The sequence below is a fragment of the Eschrichtius robustus genome, chromosome 9 (genome assembly GCF_028021215.1).
Source record: "Eschrichtius robustus isolate mEscRob2 chromosome 9, mEscRob2.pri, whole genome shotgun sequence".
In the NCBI taxonomy this organism is placed as follows: Eukaryota; Metazoa; Chordata; class Mammalia; order Artiodactyla; family Eschrichtiidae; genus Eschrichtius; species Eschrichtius robustus.
In genome coordinates this window covers 51091857-51117567 of record NC_090832.1, presented here as the reverse complement: position 1 = coordinate 51117567, position 25711 = coordinate 51091857, and the positions used below count along the sequence as shown (strand labels likewise).

Genomic DNA, 25711 nt, shown 5'->3' with positions numbered 1-25711 from the left:
AGGAGGTGAAGGTTCTCAGCTTCTCCTAATTTGTTTGTTAACTTGTAAATCATATTCTTTGTTTACCCCAAAGGACTATAGGTAGTTCTGTTCCCACTAAGTCATTCCCCAAAGGATATGTTGGGTTTCTCCTGCAGGCTGTGAGAAGGGAGAGTCCCAGCTACCTCCCCCAGAAAGCCAGCACCAAGAGTTTGTCAGATAGGCCTGGCTGAGTGTGGGACAGTCTGCAAGTTGTGGAAGAGAAGGTTGGGCATGGAGCAGAATGGTCTTCCCCATCAGCAGAAGAGGCCCTGACTCCAGTTATCTCAAAGGACTCTCCTTTTTCTCTCCCTGACTGGTGTTCATTGGTGTTAATGCTCTTGATTTTGGATTTTTTTCAGGGCCAACAAGAACAGAAGCTGCTTTCTTTCTGCCCCAACACACAACAGAAACAGAAGATCTGAAACCTCAGCTGAGGTTCCTGCTCTCCCATTTCTGTATCCCATATGACATGGAAGAACTAAGGGATGCTTCTAAGGAGATAGAACATTTTTCCTTGGTACTTTATGGACTCTTTCTTAATACAAATATAGGTGTTCATAAAAGAAAATACTAGTATTTGCCACCAAGTTGAATATTCATACTGCCACAATTGTTTCTAGAGTGATAAAATGTAATAAGTGAGATTTAGACTAGCAGTTGAACTTTCTCTCTGTAGGAGTTATGAGACCCTTGAATATCCAGCCCAGAGAGATTGTAGGATTATTTTTCAGTGGAATTTAAAGAAAATGGTAGGTTAATAATAATAAGTTTTCAGCCAGAGTTACAACAATAAAGATATTTTTCTAGCTCTGGTTGTATAATATTTGTAAATATATATATTTGCTAGGTAAAAATAGTAAGGTGATTAATCCAAAAAGGCAAAGATCAAATCTGTATGTTTTTGAACACTCTTCGTGTAAGAAGGAGCCACTGTTTCCTCTATCACCATTTGCTGTGACCTTGCAGTTTTGCATCCATGTGTATTTGTTCCAGCATTATTTTCCTAGGATTATTTTTATTAGTATGTAACACAGACTCTTTAAGCTCACTGGAACCAGTGGTATTACATGTCCTCTGGTTTCTTTGAAGGTGATGATGTTTAGCTTTTGTCTTTCTTTTCATATCAGCAGCAGCACTGTCTTCAGCAGAGAGTGCTCCTATGGGAATATCCTCACCCTCATTATCAGCAAGTATTATGATAGACAAAAACCAGAATCAGAACAAGATGGTGTTTAAAAAGAGTCCAAATAAATAAAAGTAGTTTATGGCACAGTAGACTATCATCGGTGATAACAAAAGAACATGAGGCTGCAGAGCCCTCCCACAGAGTAGCCCTGTCCCCAAAGGATAGCTTGTCTTCTTTATATAGAGATAGTTTCTACTTTTGATTTTCTTATAGCAGTATTATGCGCAATGCTAATTGTGCTTCCAAGATAATCACATTACAACAAATTTTTTGTGTAGGAAGAATTTCTACAAACAGGAAGAGTGTTTATTTTGGTTCTCTAATGCCCTAGAGCAGGGTCAGCAAACTACAGCCTATAGCCCACCACCTAGTTTTTCTACAGTAAAGTTTTTTTGTAATACAGCCATGCCATTTCATTTATGTACTGTCTGTGGCTGCTTTCCACTATAACTGCAGAGTTGAGTAGTTGCAACAGAGACCATGTGGTCTGCAAAGTCTAAAATATTTACTATCCGGCCCTTTAGGAAAAAGTTTGCCACCCTAGCCTTAGACTAGCACTGTCTCATTGAACTTCCTGCACTGATGGGTATGATCTGTGTCTGTCCGATATGTTAACGCTAGTCACGTGTGGCTATTGAGCACTTGAGATGTGGGTAGAGTAACTGAGGAGCTAAATTTTAAATTTTATTTAATTTTAATAAATTTGCATTTAAATGTTAAATAGCCACATGTGGCTGGGGCAACAGTATTGGACAGCACAGCCTGGGAGGTACCAGCATTAACTAGAAGAATCTTTAGGTCTGTGACTCACTGAACTTACTTATTCCAGAAACCTTTGTTGAGGCCCTAGTGTGTGCCAGCACTGTGGTAGGTTCTCTCTTTCTCTCTCTCTCTCTCTTTGTCTTTTTCTCTGCCTGTCTGTCTGCCTGTCTCTGTGTGTGTGTAATAAAATATATATAAGATTTACCATTTTAACTATTTCTAAGCTCAGAGGCAGTAAGAGCATCCACATTGTTTTGCAACCATCACCATGTGGTAGATTCTAGAGATCCCTCAAAAAGCTCACCTTGTACTGAGGAAGTCGTGACGCCCTGTGGCTGGTACACTGATAAAGGTGCTCGCACGGCTCGGTAGGCCTGGGTCTGCCCTGGAGAAGGGAGGAAGCAGTATCTGCATCTTGGCCGTAGGAATTTATATCATAGAATGCACTGGTAGCCTCAGTCTGGAACTGAGATGTGAGGGGTTTGACTAAGGTACCTTAAAGATTTTTAACAGGCCCTAGCATCTGGACCCTTCTCTCTAGCAATATCCTGGTCAGGCTTCTGGGAGCAGGATTTACCCAACCCTTAGATTTTCTCATTTACCAGGTGGCCAGGAAAAGGGAATGTGTTTCCAAAGATGGACAGTTTACTTCCCATTTATGGTCCAACTCAAAATACATATAAATAAATACATTACATTATTTCCAATCTTTGGAGCAGATATTCGGAACAAGTAACACGACACAGTTACGGTAATGGGCTGACTGAATACATGTGCCCCTTAGGTATGTACCTTTAAGGTCCTGTTACTGTCATAGAATCATGTTTTATGAATTAGTTTGACTCCAGGACTGTTTCAGAGGCAATCAGTACCTGTTTCTGAAATTGCCTACAACCTGAGACTTTTGTTTTCTGGGCTCCGCTTCTCTTTTCTCAATCCTATTTAGGTTTCCCCAAAATTTCAAAGCATCTTCATGGAGCAACAGAGAATGCAAACATTTCCAGATTATGACACTGAGATAGCTAAAGTGGAGAATTTGGGTTTGGTAGGACCTGGTATGGCCTTGAAAAAGAGAGCAAACTGGATTTCCTTTATAAAGGTAAGACCTGTGGTGACAGTCACCTGTGAATGATGTAAGAAGGGTCATAAAGTGTCCTCCAGGGAGGCCAGGCAACCTGGCAGCATCAGGTCTGTCAGATCCCTATCATCCCCTCTCCTCAATGCCCTCAGCAAACTGTCCCCTAGGAGCAAGGGTAGGTGCCTACCTGACTCAGGAGAGGCAGCTCAGAGAACCTGGCCTTGTGTACCAGCATCTCCCAGCTCCTTCCTGCCTCGGGTCTATGTTGAAGTTAGCCAGGCTGATCTGCCTTCCCTGGAAGTTCCCACATACTCCTGTGCCCCTCTCTTTTGTGTCAGAACTCCTTTCTTGTTGTTAGTGACCTTGGCTACTTGGCAAGAACAAAGAATAACACTCAAAGTTATAATTGAGCTGTGTAAATCCAGTTTTTTAGTCAAAAACTATTTTTTGACTACATATTGTGTGTCAGGCATGGCCCTTGGTGCTGGAGATACACAATTCACAATAATACAAAAGTGAGCAGATTAAATGAGATGATTTGAGGTAGTGGTAAATACAGTCGATTCTCATTATTTGGGGTGGTTATGTTCTATAAAGTTGCCACGAACACTGAGTTAACAAATCCTGAACCACAGCTCATAGGGGAAATATGGGGTTAAGTTCATCATACATAATCAATACATAAATAGTTATTGTGTGTTTCTGTTTAAAGACACTTTATTTTATATATGTTGTTGATTCATTAACATCGAACTCATGGCCTATAACTCATGCCTGAATGAAGCTTTTTGAACACATGTCCTTCTGTAAGACACATCACAGCCTTCCTATACTTAGGAACACGAGGGAGCTCTTCAGCTCTATGCTTGGGGGCCATTTTAAACAGTGAAATAGCTAACGAAAAGCACAAAAAATATTAAAATGTGTCACTAACTAGACCGTAAAAAGGACATTTGTTTACAGTATAAGCTGAAACAAGAAGGTGGAATGTCAACTTGTCTGACCTCAGCTGGAACTACGGAGTTGGGTGACTCAAGCTTTTCACTATTCTGTGCATGTCCATGATTGTCTAGGAAAGCTCTGAATAGATTTTGAGATTACAAATAAGTTTTAGTGAGTAGGCAAATCCACAAATACGAAACCCATGAATAATGAGGATCAACTGTATCATGAAGGAAAGAAAAGTCTTATGTGATAAAGATAGATGGAAGGAAAGCAGATAAACCACAGATTATTCCTAAATCTGGGGCTTGAGCAAATAGGTGGTTGGTATAGGGGAAGCCAGGCTTTCTGTTTTAGATTGTTACACTTGCCATTCAAGTATAAATATCAAGGAGATAGTTGGATATAACAGGCTGGAGCTTAGAGCTAGATCTAAATTTGAGAGTTATCAGTATATTCATGTATTGATATTTACAGCCATAGTACTAATTTTTTAAATACAACTTGTTAATATGAAAGGTGAAGTTTTACATGTGGAACCAAAAGGGGTTTTGTGGGGTTTTTTTTGGCTGTGCTACAAGGCTTGTGGGATGTTAGTTCCCCAACCAGGGGTGGAACCCGCGCCCCCTGCATTGGAAGCGCAGAGTCTTAACCACTGGACCACCAGGGAAGTCCCGCCACAAGGAGTTTTTGTGGACAAACTTCTCTTGCCCCATAAATTAAGTGCAATGCCCAACACTGATGGAATTGGGGTCCCTTCTGCCAGTGGATAGTGCTGTGTCATCCCAGATGGAGCTACTGCATCTCATAGGCCAGGTACAAACAGGAACTGCTGTTGCCATCTCCCTCCACAGATCTGTGAAGCCACACAGACCCTTTCCAAGACTTCACATGCTCTAGCACACTTCGTAGCACTGAAGGCCAGATCCCATTTCAGAAGGTCCTTGATTATCTTTGCTTGCAACATTTATTGAAAATCATTCTGTTATATTGTAAGTTTGTGTGAACATGTTTGTCCACTAGATTAAGCCAAAATGTGATCCTTGGCAAAAGAAGCTTTTGACCAAACTAAAAGAACGGAGAAGAACAGATGTATTAATGCAACTCCAAGCAAAGTTTTTGAAGGTAAAAAAATAACCATGATCCCTTGTAGATAAAATTCTGTTCTCAGAAAATTGAATTCTTTCCACTTTTAAAAAATGTTAGTCATGGATTCACTATGAAGGCTATATTTGGAATTTTCTAATCTAATTGCCAAACTTTTATATCCTCTTAGCTTTCACTAGAGAGTAACAATTGTCAAAACAGCTGGATTTTAGTACAGCTTTAACACTAAGTCTCTGTGTGATATTGCTCTAGTCACATAACCTCTCTGAGTTTTAGTTTCCTCATCTGTGAAACCAAAATATTGGACTAAATTACCTTATTTTTATTGTGGTAAAAAAAAACACATAGCATAAAATTTATCATCTTAACCATTTTTAAGTGTACAGTTCATTAGTGTTCAGTATATTCACAGTGTTGTGAAATAGATCTCCAGAACTTTTTCATCTTGCAAAACTGAAACTCTCTGCCTACTAAACAACTCCCTATTTCCTCCTCCTCGTAGCCCCTGTCAACCACCATTCCACTTTGTTTCTGAATTTGACTGCTCTTAGATACCTCATATACATAGGATCATGCAGTATTTGTCCTTTTGTTCTGGCTTATTTCACTTATCAGAGTGTCCTCAAAGTTCATCCATGTTGTAGCATGTGACCAGGTTTCCTTCTTCCTTGTTTTTCATGAACATTTATATCAGCTTTATTCACAATAGCCAAAAACTGCAAACAATCTGGATGTCCTTCAGTGGGTGAATAAACTGAAGTACATCCATACCCTGAAATAGCAATTAGCTATAAAAAAGGATCAAATTACTGAGATACTCAAGAACCTGGATGAATCTCCGGAGAACTGTGTGAGTGAAAAAACTCAATCCCATAAAGACTGTATGAGTCCATTTATACAATACTCTTGAAATGACAAAATTATAGAAATAGAGAACAGATTCATGGATTCTAGGGGTTAAGGAGAGACTGGAGGGGAAGGGAAGGGAGTGTAACTGTAAAAGGGCAACATGAAGGATCCTTGTGATGAATCTGTTCTATACCTTGACTGTATCAATGTCAATATCCAGGTTGTGATACTGTACTCTAGTTTTGTAAGATATTAACATTGGGGGAAACAGAGTGAGGGTTACATGGGATCCCTTTATATTATTTTTTTCCTTTTTTCCTTCTCTTTCCTTAAATTGTGGTAAAATACACAAAACATGAAATTTACCATCTTAACCATTTTTAAGTGTACAGTTAAGTGGTATTAAGTAATTCATATTGTTGTACAACCATCACCACCATCCCTCTCCAGAACTCTTCTCATCTGGCAAACTGTAACTCTTTACCCGTTGAACAGTAACTCCTCATTCCTCTCTCCCCCTAGATCCTAGCAACCACCATTCTATTTTCTGTCTCTGTGAGTTTGACTACTCTAGGTACCACATGTTATGGAAGTATACAGTATTTGTCTTTTTGTGACTGGCTTATTTTACCCACCATTATGTCCTCACGGTTCATCCATGTTGTAGGATATGTCAGAATTTCCTTCCTTTTTAATGCTGAATAATATTTCTTTGTATGTATCCACCACATTTTATCTATTCATTTGTTGTTGGACATTTGGGTTGCTTTCGCATCATGGCTGTTGTGAATAATGCTACTGTGAACACGGATGTATAAATATCTCTTTGAGATCCTGCTTTCAGTTCTTTTGTATATGTACCCAGAAGTGGAATTTCTGGATTGTAGGATGATTCTGTTTTTAGTTTCTTTTGAGGAAGCTCTATAGTATTTTCCATAGTAGTTGCAGCATTTTACAATCCCACCAGTAGTGCAAAAGGGTTCAACTTCTCTGTATCCTCACTAACAGTTGTTATTTTCTTTCTTTCTCTTTTTTTTTTTTACATTAGTCATCTTAATAGATATGAGGTGATGTTTCACTGTGGTTTTGCTTTGCATTTCTCTAATGATTAGTGATTTTGAGCATTTTTTCATATGCTTGTTGGTCATTTGTATATCATATTTGGAGAAATGTCTTTTGAAGTTCTTTGCCCATTTTTTTAATTGGGTTATTTGATTTTTAAATTGTTGAGTTGTAGGAGTTCTTTATATATTCTGGATATTAGCCCCTTATCAGATATATTATTTGCAAATATATTCTCCCATTCTGTAGGTTGCCTTTTCACTCTGTTAATTTTGTCCTTTGCACAGAATTTTTTAAGTTTGAGGTAGTCATGTTTGTCTATGTTTGATTTTTTTTTTAAGATTTTTTTGTGTGTGTGATGTGGACCATTTGTAAAGTCTTTATTGAATTTGTTACAATATTGCTTCTGTTTTGGTTTTTTGGCCACGAGGCACGTGGGATCTTAGCTCCCTGACCAGGGATCGAGCCCGCACCCCTGTATTGGAAGGCGAAGTCTTAACCACTGGACCATCAGGGAAGTCCCTGATTTTTTTTTTTTTTTTTGACTGTTCTTTTTGTGTCATATCCAAGAAATCATTGCCAAGTTCAGTATCATGAAAATTTCCCCCTGTTTTCTTCTAAGAGTTTTATAAAGTTTTAGGTCTTATGTTTAGATCTTTAATCCATTTTCAGTTAACTTTTGTATATGGTATAAGATAAGGATCCAACTTCATTATTTTATATGTGGCTATCCAGTTTTTCCCCAGCACCATTTGTTGAAGAGACTGTCCCTTCTGTTTTGAGCGGTCTTGGCACCCTTACTAAGATCATTTAATTATACATTCAAGGGTTTATTTCTAGGCTTGCTATTTTATTCCATTGGTCTATATGTCTAATGTATGCCAGTACCACAGCATTTTGATTAATGTAGCTTTGTAATATGTTTTGAAATCAGGAAGTGTGAGTCCTCCAACTTTGTTCTTCTTTTTCAAAGTTATTTTGGCTATTTGGGGTCCCTTGAGATTCCATATGCATTTTAGGATGAATTTTTCTACTTCAACAAAAAATGCCACTGGGATTTTGATGGGGATTGGACTAAATTATCTTTGAGGTTACTTGTGGTATTAAAATAATTGAAATATAGTAATATGTGTATCATTGAAGTAGAAGTTCAGCTCTGGGACTATTATTTGATTTTTTACCTCTAGAGGAGGAAAAGGAACATTTATTCAGCACTTACTACATGCCAGGCATTATTGCAGCAATCCTAGGAGAGACCTCACTAGTGTTCTTGTTAGGTTGACTTGTCCTGCTTTGCATGAAAAGCCAGGATTCCAGCAGGAATATGAGCCCAGGTCTGTGTCCTTACAAAGCCTGTACTTTTCTCACACTACCCAGCTGCCTCCTCCTCTGTCTCCTCGCAGCTTCCTAGGAGTAGACAAACCCAAAACTGATGAATGTTTATCTTTTCATTGGTGCCACAGCATGTGTGGGGGTGCACCTGCTGTTGTGTTGAGGGGGTTGTCACAGAATTTTAAATGAGTTGCTATGTACATATGAATAGCTACAGTGTTGAATGAAGGAACATGCCTAAGGGAATCATGATGTTTGAGTTTACTTTTATTTTTTAATTGAATAAAGTCCCACCTGGGACTTCTTTCTTATTCATGTGTACATGACCAGATTCTTGCTGAAAAGAAGGGAATAACCCTTCTCCCCACCATCCCTTCTCCTCTCTCTTCTACTCAAGATTTCCAACCCTGAGAGAGTAATGCAAGTGCTCCAAGATCATGCTGCAAAAACAGTCTTGCTGGCTTCATCTCATCCAACATTTGTGGCTTCCCAGGGTTTGCATCAGGGCAACTATGACCAAATCTGGGAGACTATTTATAGCAACATCAACCTCTACCAGGTACAACAGGAAGAAATAACCAATACGCCTTTCTGTTCAACTCACCACCTGTGTGTAGACCTTAGAAATTTACTCTGGTAGTTTTTTTAGAGATCCTCCCCCAAAAGCTGTATACCTAGCTGGGTTTGTTTTCATTATAAAAAATATTAAATGATAATTTAAAAGAGGGATATAAAGAGGTGTAATACAAGATGTTCTTGCTGCCGGGACATACTCAACCAATAAATACCAGTGCAAAGTTGCACACTCTAGTGCTGAACACTAGATGAATTGGACGGATGTTAAATATTGTGAGTATTTAGAGAGAAAGTGATCTTCACAGGGTTGGTTCTATTGGGGGAAGTCTCTTGAAGGAGGAGGAAATTGAGCCGGGCTTGAAGGAAGCATAGGGCTTAGGGAAGTGATGGTGGAGAGGGAAGTGGGGAGCCTATTCCAGGAGGGAAGTGTGAACAACAATGCAGAGGAGATACTGTATATGGAGTGTTCAAGCTCAGTTAGGTTGAGTGGAAGAGTCACGTGGAAATAGAGTGAAGAGAAGTTTTTGTTTTTTTTGGGGGGGGGGGGCATCTTGTGAATGCCCGGAATTCCAGACTAAGGAAATTTGTGCTTAATCCTATAAGGGAAGTGATATATATACAAACCTGTATTTTAGGAAGATTAATGTGGCGGCAGGCTATTAGTTGGATTGAAAAAGGGAGAGATTGGAGGCAGGAAAGCCAGTTAGGTAGCTGCTACATAGGATAGGCATGGAGTTTGGCAATGAAAGGATGTTTCTACACAAAGCTAGTGGATACTTATCTTTACAATGGAACTATAAGATTTTTGAAGCTATAATTGGCTATTATTTGTTTGTTGCTCTAAGGGAAGAGTTTTGTTTCATTTGCTTACTTAAGTTGGGAAGACTTGGTGTGTTTATAGTCTGAGAGGAAGGAGCAGTGGAGAAGAAGAGATGGAAGACATGAACGGGTAAATCTGAGAAACAGATGACCCTGGGGAAAGAGGGAATGGGATGAAGAAACCAGGTGGAGGAGTAATTTTGAGAAAAGGAGAATGACATCACTTCCCTTGAGGTGAATGAGGTACATAGAATTTTCAGGTGCAAAAGATAAGATGCTGGAGCTTGTGAATGGCCCTGGCTGTCTCAGAGAGAGAGGAGGAGGAGGTCTGCATTAGTGAGGTAGAAGGTGTGAGTGACACGTGAGGAGCGGTATCGCTGTGGGGGGAAGGCCACAGGACCACCAGCAAGAAAAGAATATAAGGATGACGATGTAGCTCAGAGGGCCCAGTCGAAGTAAGAGGGCATGAATTTGTAGTGAGCCCATTCTGCATAATAATTCTATTACTTTCACCCCTAAAGATAATTGTAGAGTGACTAAAAATCACACATAAAGTCACAGGTATGGAGAAGTTTAGTAAAATGCTAGAGAAAGAAGCACTGTCATGGTCCACCATCCCGGGGTGGGTATGGGGGAAAGTGAAGCCTGAAATGCATCTAATGAGTTACAGATTGGATGTAAGCAAACACATGCTGGAAGCATGCCTGTGTGTACACACACACACACACGCACACCATCTATACCTTTTTAATCTGGGTAGACAAAAATCTAGAGAATCTAATGAAAAATGAGTTGGCCACACAGACCAGGAGGAGATGCAGCATATCAGAGCATGGCTCTCCCTGGCCCCTGAATTCCCTGACAGGGTATGCAGCTACCAGTGATACCCCCTCCTCAGCTAATATCCTGCCAGAGTTGAGAAAACAGCCACATTTTTCCTAGTCCATTGCCATTTCACACAGAGGTATGTGTCAGCATTCAAGAAGACCTTCTACTAACAAAGGGAAATTTAAAAACATCGGACTCTTCTGCTTCTTGAACCAAACTTGTGGGGGAGGACACAGGGAATAGGGAAGAAAGGAGGAGGGTGAAGGCAGAGTGAGCCCAGGTATCTCTGAACAAGACCTCTGTCCCTAGGATCCTGACAGTCAATGATGCTGATAAAATTACCTGGGAAGTTCTGGTATTAACATCTGAGGGCCATCACCACAAATCTGTTTTCCTCCTTGGCTATGAGAGTAGGGGGAACTAAACTCCTGGGGGCCGATAGTGGTAAAAGGAGGAGGGAGGAAGGAAGGAAAGAAGGAAAGAAGGGAAAGAATACCACTTCCTCTGGCTAGTTACTGGCTAGTTCTTGGAATTGACCAAAGGGAGAAAAATGTGCACACTGTATTTTCAAGTTGATTTATGGTAAATAGACCCTAAAGAGACTTAGAATATCTATAGTTCCTAGAGGTGGAGCATGGGGAGAAACATAACATACACACACACAGATTACCCTACATATTAGTGTCATACAAGTTTTCCAGTTTCCCATTCATTCATTCAGTGATAATTGCATGGGTACTACGTTTTGTGCCATGAATTGTGCTGGGCTTAAGGAAAGAAACATGCAATAAACGAGTAACAAAGAAGTAAATCTACATCTCTAATGTGTGGGTGCCATGCAGAAAACCAAGCAGTAGAGGGCAGTGGGGTAGAGAGGAGCATCCTCTGATAGAGAGGTCAGCCAAGATCTTTCAGAGTGGGGGGCATCTGAGCTGAAATTTGATGAACAAGGAGTCAGCCATGCACACAACCTGGAGAAGAGCTATCCAAATAGGGAACAGAAAATAGCCCAGGGTTTAAAAAGGAAATCCTGAGGCAACAACCAATAGTTTTCTACCTTCCTTCACATTTTCCTGTGGCTGTTACTTTGTGACCTCCTCCAGTATTTCTGCTTTGGTCAAGCGCTTTATGCAGTATCAGAGCACCAGTAGTAGTGTGTTGCCATTCTGAATGTTGAATACTAGTCAGATGAGATTAGGATTAAGGAGAAGGTGGCAACTGGGAGGAGTCACAGGAATGTGGATATGAATTTTAAAAGCTCTGTTACTATTTTGCAAGCACATAGCAGTCAAGTATGAATTTTAGCACGTGTAAGCTGGGCAGCATCCTGATTCTGAACACCAATACCCTATGAAAAATAACTTTCTTAAGGGCCTTCTGCATGAAGGAAAGCAAACCTCAGAGGACTGTTCATTTTGACAGCTCTGAGAGAATACAGACACTAAATGTAGTGCAACTTCAGAACAGTTTCTGAAAAATTCTTAGTAAATACTGTTGGCCATTAACCTCTCTTTAGAGAGTTTTAAAATGTTTTGTATTTACCATTAGCATTGAAGGCTTTTCTTTAAACACAATCTAATTCCACATACACTTAAAGATCTGGGTTTGGGAGTTAAAGAAGAAATATCAGATTTTCATGTCCTTGTTAATTGACAACGGTGTATAACTAGAAAGAGATAATTCTGATCCAAATGGACTGCATTTGGGGATATTCTTTTGAAGAAAACTTAAGATAATTTAACTGTAGTCCTGATCAGAAGAAGGACCAGCTAGCCCTGCGTAGATACTCCCAGACCTGTAATTCTGTTACTGTGTCCAATTCCATTCTCCTCAAAAACACCTGTTTACTAAAATGGCTATGTACAGACATTTAATACTGCTATTGACCATCATATTTCTAAAGATACAGTTTAAATTGGCCGCTGTTCTATAACTTTATGGAGTGGTGAAATGGCAGAAAACACTGCATCCTTTGCCTCTTCTTTTGCTTCTTCTCACTGGCCACACGAAGGAGGGAAGAAGGGAACAGCCATTTTCCCCATCTGTGTTCCTGCTCCCCTCCATCTCCAGCGATAATGCAATATAGTGAGTACGTGGCGTGCTCTCACCAAAGTGGTGTTTTATGTGTAGCTCCAATGTACAGGAAGTTTAGGGAAACATGAAACACCTTTTTCCTGGCTTTCGTCATTAAATTCAGTAGGACATTTTAAAAACAAACATTTTCTGATGACAATAGTGACATGTATTTATCACAGAAAATTCGGGAAATATAGAAAAGTTCAAGGGAGAATATAAAAATCACCCATTATACTATCACCCAAATATAACAACAGTATTGTTAACATTTGGTATATATCCTTCTAGTCTTTTTATTTTGTGGGTATACACAAGTAAACCGTAGAGACATCTGGGCAGGTGGGGAATACATAATAGGCTTACTTTTCCCCTAATTATTCCCTCCACTCTACCTCCCACTCCACTGCCCCTGCGAATTTTCCAGGAGAAAATGAGATTGGCAATCAGTGGAAATCTCTGAACTGTCAAAAAACATGAACTCAGCCATTCTGGTTTCAAAGACCCAGCCACAAGACAGTGTAAATGTCAAAGAATTAACCTACCCAGGAAGAGAGAATGAACACAGGTGGTATTGACATTCTGGTTTCTCGTTAGCCCTCTGCTTAACTGCGCTGTGTCCAGTTCTCTTAGGGGAATACACTCATGGACTTTCAGCATTTCCTAAGCAGTTTGCTTCTGTGGGCTGTGGCTGGTTCACTTTTCCGGGAGGATGCTGGGCTGTCTATCTTTACTCACCCTAGCCTGCTGTGCCTGCTTCCTTTCTTCCTGGCAATCTGCCGGTCCAACAGTATTTTTGTGGTTTGTTCAGTCATTCCTTCAAAGTGTCTTTCACTGTAACTTGACATCACTTCCTATTCCTTCCTGTGTAATTCTGGGTAATTTTAGAAGCAGCTGAAAAAGTCACAACCCCACAGAGAAAAGCTGTGACTCCTAGGCTTCCCTCTGGAGCCATATCGGGCAATGCTGAACACAAGAGCAGTATAAGTCCCGGAGGCAAAAGGCTTCTGTAGAGCCCCTCTCACCCAAAATTCTGGGTCAAATAGAAACTATCAAAATTCAACCCCCCTCATGGATTTCCTATGAATTTTTTTTTTTTTTTTAAATAACAGAGGGATGATGATCCTGTGTTCCTGTATTAAGGAACAGGAGTGCACCATGTCACCTCCTAGGGTCTTTTCCAGTCCTTGGGTTGCGGGATGTTTACACAGAAATACACTGATGTACATACTTACCTGAAACAGACAGGAGCTACCTCTACCCACAGGCAGAATTGGAAGCCACTTAGAGATACCCAGTTAGACAACTTTCTCTTTCACCGTCTCTTCCCAATATCCCTGTCCAAAGTTTTCTTCCCCACTGCCTGTCATAAAAACTGGTAGTCTATCTTTAGAGTCTTGGGGACTTTATTAGTTAAGATTAGGTTTGTGTGTTGGTCGTAGTTAAAAACAAAATAACTTTAGACTTTAGATGATTAAATCATATAGCTAAAAAGTAGAGGAGTTTAATCCACTGATCTCTCTCAGCCTGGGACAAGACTAGATTAGAGAGGTTCAAGGTTCCAAACATCTACAAATATGTGTGTCCTCTTTTCGTAAGATGAATCATAGTAAGAACAGCGACCTCTAATTTATTGTAGAAATCCAGATTTTCATATGTCAGGTTTAAATGGATCATAATGCTGTTCTACTTGTTCATCGAAATGTGCCTTGGATCATGAGATTTAATTTTGTGATGACCCAACTTTGATTTTGTTAATAATATTGCGAATGTTCATGTAATTCAACTAATGCTACTTTTTTGCTAGAATGAAAACATGAAGGAAGATGATCTTTCAGTGGAATGAGATGAAAATGACCCAGCACAAATAAGTCTTAGCCAGTGTGCTAATGAGCCTGTCAAGCAGAAGAAAGAGACAGGGTAAAATTAAATCATTTATTGGTGACTTAAGGAAATGGATTAAACACTGTGGAGAAAATTGAGTGACTGATTAATATGTAGGTTACATATTAACTCAAAAATATTTGAAGCTGAAATAAAAGCAAGAGTGTTACAGCAGACCAGATAACTAATGTTTCACCCTAGGACTGAATTTTTAACGAGAGTGATTGCTAAGAGAAATTTCTTTTTAAATTTATACATATAGAGCCATTATTTTCTTTCCAGTACATTTTTAAAAAGTGGCTATTGTGAAGTTAAATAAAATGACTTCAGTATGGTATATGTGAATTTTTATTTATTTATTTATTTATTTATTTTTGGCTATGTTGGGTCTTCGTTTCTGTGCGAGGGCTTTCTCTAGTTGCGGCAAGCGGGGGCCACTCTTCATCGCGGTGCGCGGGCCTCTCATTATCGTGGCCTCTCTTGTTGCAGAGCACAGGCTCCAGACGTGCAGGCTCAGTAGTTGTGGCTCACGGGCCTAGTTGCTCCGCGGCATGTGGGATCCTCCCAGACCAGGGCCCGAACCCGTGTCCCCTGCATTAGCAGGCAGACTCTCAACCACTGCGCCACCAGGGAAGCCCATGTGAATTTTTTGAACCACTTTGAGGAGAAAGTTATTTGTTCTGTTTTTCCTGCCTGCTAAAGGTACAGTTATGCAGTGGCCCTACAACTGCTGGGCTTGGATGACGGGACTGGGCCCATTGATAGGGATCCTGTCCTGATGAGCGGGACCTACTTGTCCTTTCTGTATCTGCGCCACCTGAGGATCAGGGAGCTGCAGGTATGCGGATGGCCCTTCATGTATCTGAATTGCTTGGTTGTCTGGAAAGGGGGCAGGCTTTCCTGCTACTCTAGTAGTAATGCATTTTTACACTTTGTTCTTTGTTCTGATTCTTCCATGAAACCAGGCCTTTTGTGGGGTGGTGTGTTCCTTTTCCAGCAGTAGGGTTGACCTGCCAACTTCTGGGGCCCCAGTAAGTTTCACTCTGTAGGGTGGGCCAGCAAAGGCAGGGTCTTGACCCTGTTCTTTCTTTGTTTCAGCGCATCTGCTTAGGAATTCTGAACTGTTTTAGATCTGTTGAGCGAACACTGACGATCAACACTTCAGGCCTTACTTTGGTTGCAGGGAGCCTGGTCCCCACCTCAGAAGATAGTTCCTGGGTAAATGTGGCAAAAGGAGGCTTGGGCACCTCTCAAGGCCTAAGCGCTCACCACTATGCCCATGGGACATCTACCGAGCACAAGGTGAGGATTCTGCTACAATTTTTTCTTCCATGATTATCTCATCTCCCAAGCCACCTTCTTCTTAGCACCTGGAATCAGTTAACATGATGAAGTAACAGGTAACAGGGAGTTTCTAGGGAAATAGCTTTTTTGAAAAATTGTGGTGAAAAGGGAAATGACTTTTTAACCCACAATAAAAGGCAGTGTCCACTTGAGAGCAGGACACCGGCAGGGAACACTCAGCCCTGGAAACCACAATAGGAAGGAAGGAAGGCATTTCAGCTGCTGGTTTGTCCACTTGATAGTGAACAGAGCAAGAGGGGCGCTTTCTGTTATCCTGAGAACCACATGTCCTTACAGAGAAACTCTTGTAAGACCCCCCTCCTTGACATTGCTAGAGGAATTTTTTTTTTTTTTTGCCTCTTTCCTGTTTTCTAAACCCCAATTTAAAAAATAGGTTAAAAAACAAATGTAGAAAAAAATTTGAAACAGGGAAAAATCTATCCCTCCCAAAACCTACTTGTCCCTTGGTGCTTTTAGTATCTCTTGAATATGTTTTTCTATAGTCTAAAAAATTCATATTAAATCCCTTTCTTTGGGAGTAAAGTTGAAAATGCATATATTTTCTTGAAATATCGTAGACACTCTTGCAATATTTTCATCTCAATCTCTAGAAGGTTTATTCCTGAAGGTGGGGTTTAATATGGATTTTATCTTCTTAAAAGATACTAACTTGACAAATGTGAAAAATAAAATCTATTTAGCTGCTAAATAAGTCATATTTTAAGCTTGTATGACCCCTGACTTATGATTGTCATGTCTTATAAGGGTATGAAATCTTATCAACTATTGTTAATATGCAGTCTGGAGCAGTGCTGTCCAGTAGAAATATAACACAAACCACAGGTATAATTAAAAAATTTCTAGTAGCCACATTATAAAAAATATAAAGAAACATGAAATTAATTTTAATAATGTAATCTGTTTAACCCAATGTATCCAAAATATCATCCTTCTAACATGTAATCAATATAAAGAAATCATTGATGAGATATATATTTTTTCATACTAAATCTTCAAAATCTAGTGTGTACCTTATATGTACAGCACATCTCAATTCAGACAAGCCACATTTCAAGTGCTCCGTAGCCACATGTGATTAGAGCCTACTGTATTGAACAGTTCAGCTCTAGATATTAGAAAACATTTCCTTATTTTTCCTACCTAGTCACCTCGAGTCCAACTTTTACTCAGTATCTGGGAGACTCCCCTTTTTGGTCTCCTTCCCTAACGATTCCCCCCTCCCATCTCCTCACCATACACAGACTTCCCTTTTTACCCCTCTGCCCTCTTCCCTTGATCCTAGTTCATGGTTTGTCAAGTCCAGTTAGTATGTTCCTCAGTGGAGCTGGAGAGGAGGGTTAAGACACTTTGGAAACAAACACACCCATAAAACAAACACATCTTTCTGTTGCTAATATCCAGCCTGTCTTACACCACAGCTGTAGATTAAAAAAAGATCTTTCTTACCACTGAGCCTATCTCCCAGTTTGTTTGTTCTGTGATGGGATGGGGTGAAAATGAAGGAGGAGAGGGGAGACAAATCCTATCCTGTCCCATTAATTGTAGGAGGAGCTTCTCAAGGGTAATACAGTATTTCTTTCCTATGCTCTCATAAATGATAGGAATAACATCACCCTTAAGAAGCTTCCAGCAGCTACTACTTAAGCATGAGAAACTCAAGGAAGTGGCCTTCTTTCAGGGTCTTTAATAGGACCATGTGGTTTACTGCACTCCATGTATGTGGCCATGTCAGCATTTAATCTAGAATGTCCAGACTAACTATGTGATTCTTTCCCATGTAGAGGATGGAAGGAACAGATGCTAATTTGTTGGGTTGATCTCACCAGGCCAGGGCTGAGGCTACTGGGAGCAAGATCACTGGGCTTACCAGCCAGGGGAGCTAACATCAAAGAAGCCCCTGAGATGGAGACCCTCTTCCCTGGGCCCAGTGTATTTGATCCCATGAGGAAAGTCTGGGGCCAGTGTTAACACGCGTTTGCTCAGTGATAATACCAGAAAAGGAAAGCCCCTACAACCTGTCATGGACACTTTGCCATGTGCCTACTTTAAGCATGTGGCAGGGTAGAAAGGGCCCCAGAATGAGAGGCAGCAGGCTTCTCCTGGCTGTTTGACCTCGAGCATGTCTCTTCAGACACATAGGCTTGACACCTCATAGTGTGTTCAGGATCTGCCTGGACTTGACATGCTGGTAGCAGAGACTGTTGTGAGCAAGTAGTGACAGATGAGGCTGAAGAAAAAAGCGGACCATGAAAGGCTAGGCTCTCCTCAGGATGTGGGACTAATTCCAAGGTTGGTGAGGAACAGAATTTTAAATAAGAAAATGGCACTCCTCGTTGTTTTATAAATTTCTCCAGATCTTTACCCAAACATAATCACATTTATTCCCTTGCTTGAAGTCTTTGAATTTTCTGTTTCTCACAAGGTAAAGTTCAGGCTCCTTGGTGAAGTTTACAAGGCTGGGTGCAAGCTGGCCCCTGCCAACCTTTCAGACCTCATTTCCCCCCACTGTCCCTATACCTTCATTCTTACAGAGCTGGGCCTGGCCTTCCTCTGAATGGGCAGAACTGTTCATGCCTCTGGGTCTTGTGCATAATGGCCCTTCTGTCCCTCACCTCCTCTTTCCTTGATAAAGGCCTGCTCTATTCAAGTCCATCCAAACATTACCTCTCTGAGAAGTCTTTCTTACATCTCTCTGCAGAGCTGAGTGCTTCTCCCTATGACTTGTCTACCTACATTACAGCACTTGGCTCATTCTAAAACTCTTGGCTTATCTACTCCCACAGGCTGTGAGCCTGTCATTCATTCATCCTCCCATTCATTCACCCCACAAATGTTCTGACCAATAAATATACTACGCACTAGGGATACAGCAGTAAACAAAACTGTCACAAATCCTTGCCATCATGGAACTATTTAATGGAAAGAGACATTAAATAAATAAGTAAGTAACATATATAGAATGGCTAATGGTTTGGCACCAAAGCTTCTCCAGACATCCTAGGCCCTTGCAGTTGGGAGGCGCCAGAGGGCTGTGAGCAGAAATGAGATGTGTCACTTCCAGTCCAAAGCATGTAAGAGCCAATCCATGACGCTCCAGCATGTCAAGCCACAAAATAGAAACATCCTGGATCCCTGGGTCACTTCTAGAAGAGAGAGGCCTAGAAAGCAACTAGTCCTGCAGTGGGCTCTGCCTGAGTGATAAATTAATTTTAAGTATTGGCTACTGAGCTTTGGGGTTGTTTATCATAGAATAACCTAGCCTTTGTGGACTGGTGAAGATGGTGGTAGAAGCTGTGGAGAAAAATTAAGAAGGAAAAGGGGATAGAGAGTTGGTGATGGGAATTGCCAGGTGTAAGTAGGGTGATCAGGGAAGGCCTTACTGAGAAGGTACTATCTGAGTTTAGACCTGAAAGAAATCAGGAAACAAACCATGTGACTGACTGGGAGAAGAGTGCCAGGCAGAGGGGAGAGCCAATGCGAAGGCTCTGAGGCAGAACCGTGTCCAGCAGTGTTGCAGGAACAGCAAAGAGCTTAGTGCAGCTAGAGTGAATGAGGGGGAAGTTGTTAGGAAATGAGGTTAGAGAGATTGGAAGAGTGGAACAGGTTATGTAGAGCCTTATGGATCATTTTGAGGACTTTGAGTGAGAAGGGGAGCCCTTGGAGGGTTTTGAGCCAGAGAGTGATGTGATTTAACTTACATTTTAACACTTGTGCTGCTGTATTGGGAATAGACTGAAGGGCTGAGCAGAAATTCGTTAGGAGGCTATTACATTGATCAAACTAGAGACAATGCATCTGGGAAAACAGCATGATGAGAAATGGTCAAGTTCTGGATATATTTTGAAGGTATAGCCACTATGATTTCCAGGCAGTTAAGATGTAGATATGAGAGAAAGAGAGAAGTCAAGGTTGATTCCAAAGTTTTGGCCTAAGTATCTGAAAGTTTGGTGTTGCCATCATCTAAGATGTGGTTGGAGCATGTTTGTTGGGAAGATCAGGATCTTGGTTAAGGGCATTGAAACTTTGCCATTCTTAATAGATGTTCAGGTGGCAAAAGGAAGTAGGGAGTTGCATATATATCTTCCACATAGTAGGTATCTAGTAAATGTTTGTTGAACAAAAGAAATGTTCTGTTCATAACAGAATGGTTGTGAGGTCACAGACAGACAATATAAATGAAAGTGCTTTGCAAAGTATATCATGCTGTTCAAATGCAGAAAAAATAGCTATGATAAAATAGCTATGATAAAGTATCACTCTGCAGGTGAGGCGGAGACTAGAAGATATTTTTTATTTTCGTTTTAAAAGATTGTAACCAAAGGATTGGGTCAGTCACCCAACAAAGTTTGATGAGTTCTTAGACTGGGTTATAGTAGTAGTAGTAGTAGTAGTAGTAGTAGTACTATTTATTATTTGAAATTAATGAAAAGATGATTTAGAAAAAGGCAAGCTAGCCAGAGAAGTATTGTCTACATTGCCAAAAGGCCTGAACTTTTTACTAACAAATGATGGCAGAAATCAATAGAGTGAAAAGAATTAATGATGGGCACCAATTTTCCTATAGTTACTATACTCAAATAGTTATTTTGGCATCAGTTAATTTGCAGGCTTAAAAACATATGAATCATCCCAAAGATCAGATTATACCTTAGTCAAACAGGTAATTATTGCCATCCTTTTCTTGCCACTCCTCCAAGAATAATATTGAAGGATCAACTCTCTACACCACAAAAACCTTAGACCTTAGAAGGAAGATCTTCCACATGGCTGTGGAAGAAATGAAAAGTCACTTTGTTATAGTGACTGAGCCATAACCCTATGTGAGGTAGTTTGGCCATCTCGTCTTCACAGTTCATCTCCTATGGACATAAGTGTACATTTCAGACACAGGAAGTCAGGGAGGGAAAGGAAAGAAATATGTATGCCTATATAAAGGGCTTGAACCATGACTTGGGGGTGGGGAAAGTGGAAAAAAAGACCATTTAAGTGGACGATGGCATTACAGTCGGCATCCTGACACTGTTACTGCTTTCCATCAGCTTCAGAACTCAATCCGGTAGCCATTTCTTTAAAGTCTCAGAAAATTCCCCTGTACAAGAACACTGGGAAAGAAAGGTCTTTTCCAGTAAAGTGGATAAAGCATACCACATTAAGTTGTCCCTTTTTTCCTCAGAGGAGAGCTCATTTTGCATAACAGGCTATAGGAGCTAAATGCCAACAGAAGCTGACATGCTAGCTTATAAATCGAAGCAAACTTTAATTTTTGTATGTTACATGTAATTTTCTCAGCATCATTTCTGTTTTCCACCAGTGCCTATCATTTCATAAAAAACAATATGTTCACTTTTGGAACTCCTAGTCAAAGGAAGCTCCTAATTATTAAAAAGTTTTATGCCTAATGAATAGTAAAAAGCAGGGACTTCCCTGGTGGCACAATGGTTAAGAATCCACCTGCCAGTGCAGGGTACACGGGTTCAATCCCTGGTCCAGGAAGATCCCATGTGCCGCAGAGCAACTAAGCCCGTGGGCAACAACTGCTGTGCCTGCGCTCTAGAGCCCGCAAGCCACAAACTCTGAGCCCATGTGCTGCAACTACTGAAGCCTGCGCGCCTAGAGCCCGTGCTCCGCAACAAGAGAAGCCACTGCAATGAGAAGCCTGCGCACCGCAATGAAGAGTATCCCCCACTCACCGCAACTACAGAAAGCCTGTGCTCAGCAACGAAGACCCAACGCAGCCAAAAAAAGAGTAGTAAAAAGCAAAGCAAACCAAAAACAACCACCTATCAGAAAAATGTTTAACAATGAAATATCTTCTTGATGGAATATTATGAACCATAGCTATTATTTGGAAACGCTCATGGTTTTACTTATTAGAAGATTTCTAAGTTTCAGCTTAAATAAAAAATCTATAATTGAATGAGCAACTCATTAAAGAGGAGTCTCTTCAGGGAGATTAAGTATTTAATCACCTGGTGTACTTACAACAGCACGTAAGAACTGAATCAGAGCCAGAGAATCGAAAGGGCCCACAGAGTACCCCTGATCTACCTTTCTGATAATGACAATTAACCATCCCCACAGGTGATCATCTGCCCTGTTTGTGAAGGTTCCAGAGGGATTCCTGTGGTTATACAATAGGCAATGCCACATACACGAACCAAATGACATGTATCCCGAGAGCCAGGATATAATGACTGCTTAAAATTTATAGATAAATGGATTCTATCCAACAACTGATTACTTAACAAAGTATTTATGTTATAAGAATGAATAAATGGGGATCTATAAAAATAGAAGATTGGGATCTATTGGTTCCATAGTTTAAATGACTCATGAATATAACAACTAAGAAGAAATACATATACATTATATATATATATATATATATATATATATATATATATATATATATATAATAGCAAATGTTGGTGAGGATGTGGAGGAATTGGAACTCTTGTGTACTGTTGGTGGGAATGTAAAGTAGTACAGCTGCTTGTGTGAAACAGTATGGTGGTTCCTCAAAAAATTAAAAATAGAATTATCATATGCTCCAACAATTCCATGAAGAGGGTATAGATAGCCTATGCAAAGGACCTGTGGCCAAGAGGGAGCATGGCACCCACAAGAAATCAAAAGAAGACATGAATGGCTGGGACACAGTGATCCAGGAGGAAAGTGATGCAAAATGAAAGTAGCCCAAGGTTTCTCAACCTTGGCACTATTGAAATTTTGGGCCCGATAATTCTTTATTGTGAGAGGCTGTCTTGTGCACCGTAGGATATTTAGAAGCATCCCTGGCCTCCACCCACTAGATGCCAGTAGCACTTTCGCCCAAGTTATAACAACCAAAAATGTCTCCAGACATGGCCAAATGTCCTCTGAGGGGAAAAATCACATTTGGTTCAAAACCACTGGAGAGAGATAGGCAGGGGCCAGACCACATAGGTCCTTTTATGGAGTTTTGCTTTGTTCTGTGAGCAATGGGAAGCCCTTTGGGATATTAAAGGGGAGAAGGGATAACATAATCTAAATTCCATTTCTAAAAGATCCTCTGCCAGTAGTGAGTAAAATGGAAGGGAGAATAAGCCCAGGCCAGAGGGGATGTGGACAGACCAATTAAGAGGCTAGGCCAGTTTAGAAGTTCCTAGACTAGTCCTAGTGCAAGCTAATGACAGCTTGGACTAGGGTGGTGGGTGGTGGAGATGCATATAATTGGATGGATTTGAGAGATAGGAAGTAAAATCAACAGGACTTCGTGATAGATTGGACATGTAGGGTGAGGCAGAAAGAGACATCCGGAATGTATAATGCTAGAGGAAGTGGATGGGTGGTGGTGCTATTTACTAAAATGGGGAAGCTGGAGGTGGCCTTGGTTCGTGGGGGCGATCACACGATTTGATCATGTTAAATTTGAGGGGCCTTTGAGATGCCCAGGAACAGATACTAAATAGGTAATTGGATATGTGTGTCTGGAGCTCTAGGAGGTCTGGATCAGAGATATAAATTAGGGAGCAAATGGACTAAATATGGTAATCTCAGCTGTGAAAGTGTACTATCTCCTAAGGAAGGACTATAGGAAGAAAAGATGAGGTCCTAGGACTGGGGCTTGAGTGTGGCCACCATTTAATGACCTGATAGAGAAGAAATGGCTGGAAAATTGGTGAGAGCAAGAAGAATATGAGCAGGGAGTGCTAAACTGTGTCAGATGCTCCTGAGAGATTACATAAGATGACTAAAGAAAGTCTGCTGGATGTGGAGCAAAGGTCATTGTTGGTCTTAGTGAAAATGGTTCAGGTGGCTTGGTGGAGACAAGAGCCAGATGGGAATGGATGAGGAGCAGGAGGTGAAGAAATGGAGACAGTGGGTACAGATGACATCTTAGGAGGTTGGACTGTGAGAAAGAGGAGAGACGTAAGGTGGAACCTGGGGAAGGGTGTGAGGATGTTTCAAAATCAGAGGGCTGTGAGCATGTTTCAGTGTCAATTGGGAAATCTCTGGTTGAGATGAGTTGGATGTCCAAGGAGAAGAGATGCTTCAGAGGGGGAGGGAATGGCCTTAGAGAAGTGGAGTGGAATCGGCCCCTACAGTGCAGAGGGAGCAGGAAAGGAGGGGCGGGAGTGTGGTGGGTTTGTGTGTGAGTGGAGAAGTGGAGGGGTGTTAGCTGAGACTGAGGGAGGCTGGGCATTGAGGGTGGGGAGAAGGGTAGAGAAGTTTGAAATTATGAGAATTATTATTAGAATAATGATTCTCAGGAAGCAATAGGCCCTTGGTCATCTAAAAAATAAAATTATGATTGGAATACTCAAATTACTTATATGAGTTTCCTAGGGCTGCCATAACAAAGTACCACAAAGTGAGTGGCTCACAACAACTGGGAGAGAAGTTTATTCTCTGACAATTCTGGAGACTACAAGTCCAAAACCAAGGTGTCGGCAGGGCCATGCTGTCTCTGAAGGCTCCAGGGGAAAATCCTCCTTGCCTCTTCTGGCTTCTGGTAGTTGCCAGCAATCCTTGGTGTTCCTTGGCTTGTAGATGCATCACTCCAATCTCTGGCTCTGCCTTCACGTGGCCTTCTCCCCTATGTATCTGTCTCCAAATTTCCTCTTTTTATAAGAACACCAGTCATTGGATTGGAGCTCACCTTAATCCAGTATGACCTCGTCTTAATTTGTGTACGTCTGCAAAGACTGTATTTCCAAATAAGGCCACATTCACATGTTTCAATTGGACATGAATTTTGGGGGGACACATTCAACCCAGTATATTACTAAGACATGAGATTGTGTTAATGCATCTTAGAAGTATTTATAAGATTAAAAGAAAAATATCTTTAACAGCTAATGTTTATAGATCTCAAGGGCCTCATATTCATGGTATCATATACTCCCTACAACAACCATTGTAGTGTCTCCACCGTGCCCATGTTACAGATGAGGAAATGGAGGCTAAGAGTAGCTGCGTGACTTGCCTAAGGTGAGATCCTGGCAGAGCCAAGACCTGAACACAGGCACTCTGGCTTCAGAGACCACCTTTAGCACTTGGCTCTGTTGTCTACCTTTTTCCAGATAATCCTGAGTTAATCATAAAATTTAGTTAGTTATCTATCTAAGGAACTACGCTTCCCTGACATTCTTTGCTAATATCTTTTTTCTCTACATATAGCTCTTTATACATTCATCATGTCTATAGCTGCATGCTGACAGCCCACTGTGTGGGAACAGAAGCCTGCTGTTTTGTCCGTTTGGGCTGGCAAAATATAGCTCTCCCTCTTCTGGTAACTTCCAGGCTTGGCTTTCTTTCCCAGGTCTAAAGTGTCCAATTCACGGAGTTCTTGGAAGTGGAGAACCAGGATGACTACTACAGCATGGATGCTGGTTACGTCCACACCCAGGACCAGCAAGGAGGGTATGTCATGTATGATGAAGCCTTGAATGATCTGAAAGAACTAGAGACAGAACTGCTGCTTGTGGCCAGCCATTACACTGAGAAAGAAAAAAGTCAGAAGTCAGATTTTTTCAAATCAACCAACCAAACAGACAAAAACCACTAAGGGCTCTATTTAACACCTCCCACCTCAAAATATATAGGCATATACAATAGTATCTGAAAATTCAATAAGCACATACACCTCCTCAACACACACCATTTTAGAAAAGATACAGTTTTGTTTCCAGCTCAGGTCCCCCATTTGTTGGAGACTGTAACTTGGTTATAGTTCTTACTGTTGTTTAGACTCTACTTGTTGCCCAGTGGCATTTCTGCCTTACCCACTGGGTGCAGGGCCCTGAGGGAAATTAATGATTTTTTTTCTAAGTGACAAAAAGGGT

General features: G+C 40.8%; 3 protein-coding genes across 7 annotated transcripts in view; all 3 read left to right on the top strand.

The window, feature by feature from the left end:
* Positions 1–1055, top strand: part of LOC137769513 (putative uncharacterized protein C6orf183) — a 43998-nt gene extending 42943 nt beyond the window's left edge. For all 4 annotated transcript variants that reach the window (XM_068551434.1, XM_068551435.1, XM_068551432.1 and 1 more), the window contains one exon: positions 381–1055. In XM_068551434.1, the coding sequence (XP_068407535.1) occupies positions 381–595 (215 nt within the window). In that variant the 3' untranslated portion in view covers positions 596–1055. The remainder of the gene's footprint in view (positions 1–380) is intronic.
* Positions 1056–2784: 1729 nt separating this feature from the next.
* Positions 2785–15285, top strand: LOC137769456 (putative uncharacterized protein C6orf183). Of its 2 annotated transcripts, XR_011074974.1 has the most exons (4): positions 2785–3068; positions 5013–5114; positions 14443–14555; positions 15222–15285. XR_011074974.1 is itself a non-coding variant. In XM_068551339.1 (3 exons), the coding sequence occupies exons 1-3, from the start codon at positions 2943–2945 to the stop codon at positions 14479–14481; spliced, it is 267 nt and encodes an 88-aa protein (XP_068407440.1). In that variant the 5' UTR covers positions 2785–2942; the 3' UTR covers positions 14482–14735. The 2 variants fall into 2 exon arrangements, 1 of the variants encoding a protein (XP_068407440.1); XM_068551339.1 differs by lacking the exon at positions 15222–15285 and having other exon boundaries at positions 14443–14735.
* A 12-nt stretch (positions 15286–15297) lies between these two features.
* Positions 15298–25711, top strand: part of LOC137769136 (uncharacterized) — a 48715-nt gene continuing 38301 nt past the window's right edge. The window contains 3 exon segments of the mRNA XM_068550842.1: positions 15298–15357; positions 15618–15821; positions 25195–25381. Of these exon segments, the coding sequence (XP_068406943.1) occupies positions 15298–15357; positions 15618–15821; positions 25195–25381 (451 nt within the window).

Coding starts and splice junctions, on each gene's coding strand:
- LOC137769456 (XM_068551339.1), top strand. CDS start 2,943: ATGGAGCAACAGAGAATGCAAACATTTCCAGATTATGACACTGAGATA. Junction 3,069..5,012: donor ACTGGATTTCCTTTATAAAG/GTAAGACCTGTG, acceptor TTTGTCCACTAG/ATTAAGCCAAAATGTGATCC. Junction 5,115..14,442: donor TCCAAGCAAAGTTTTTGAAG/GTAAAAAAATAA, acceptor CTTTTTTGCTAG/AATGAAAACATGAAGGAAGA.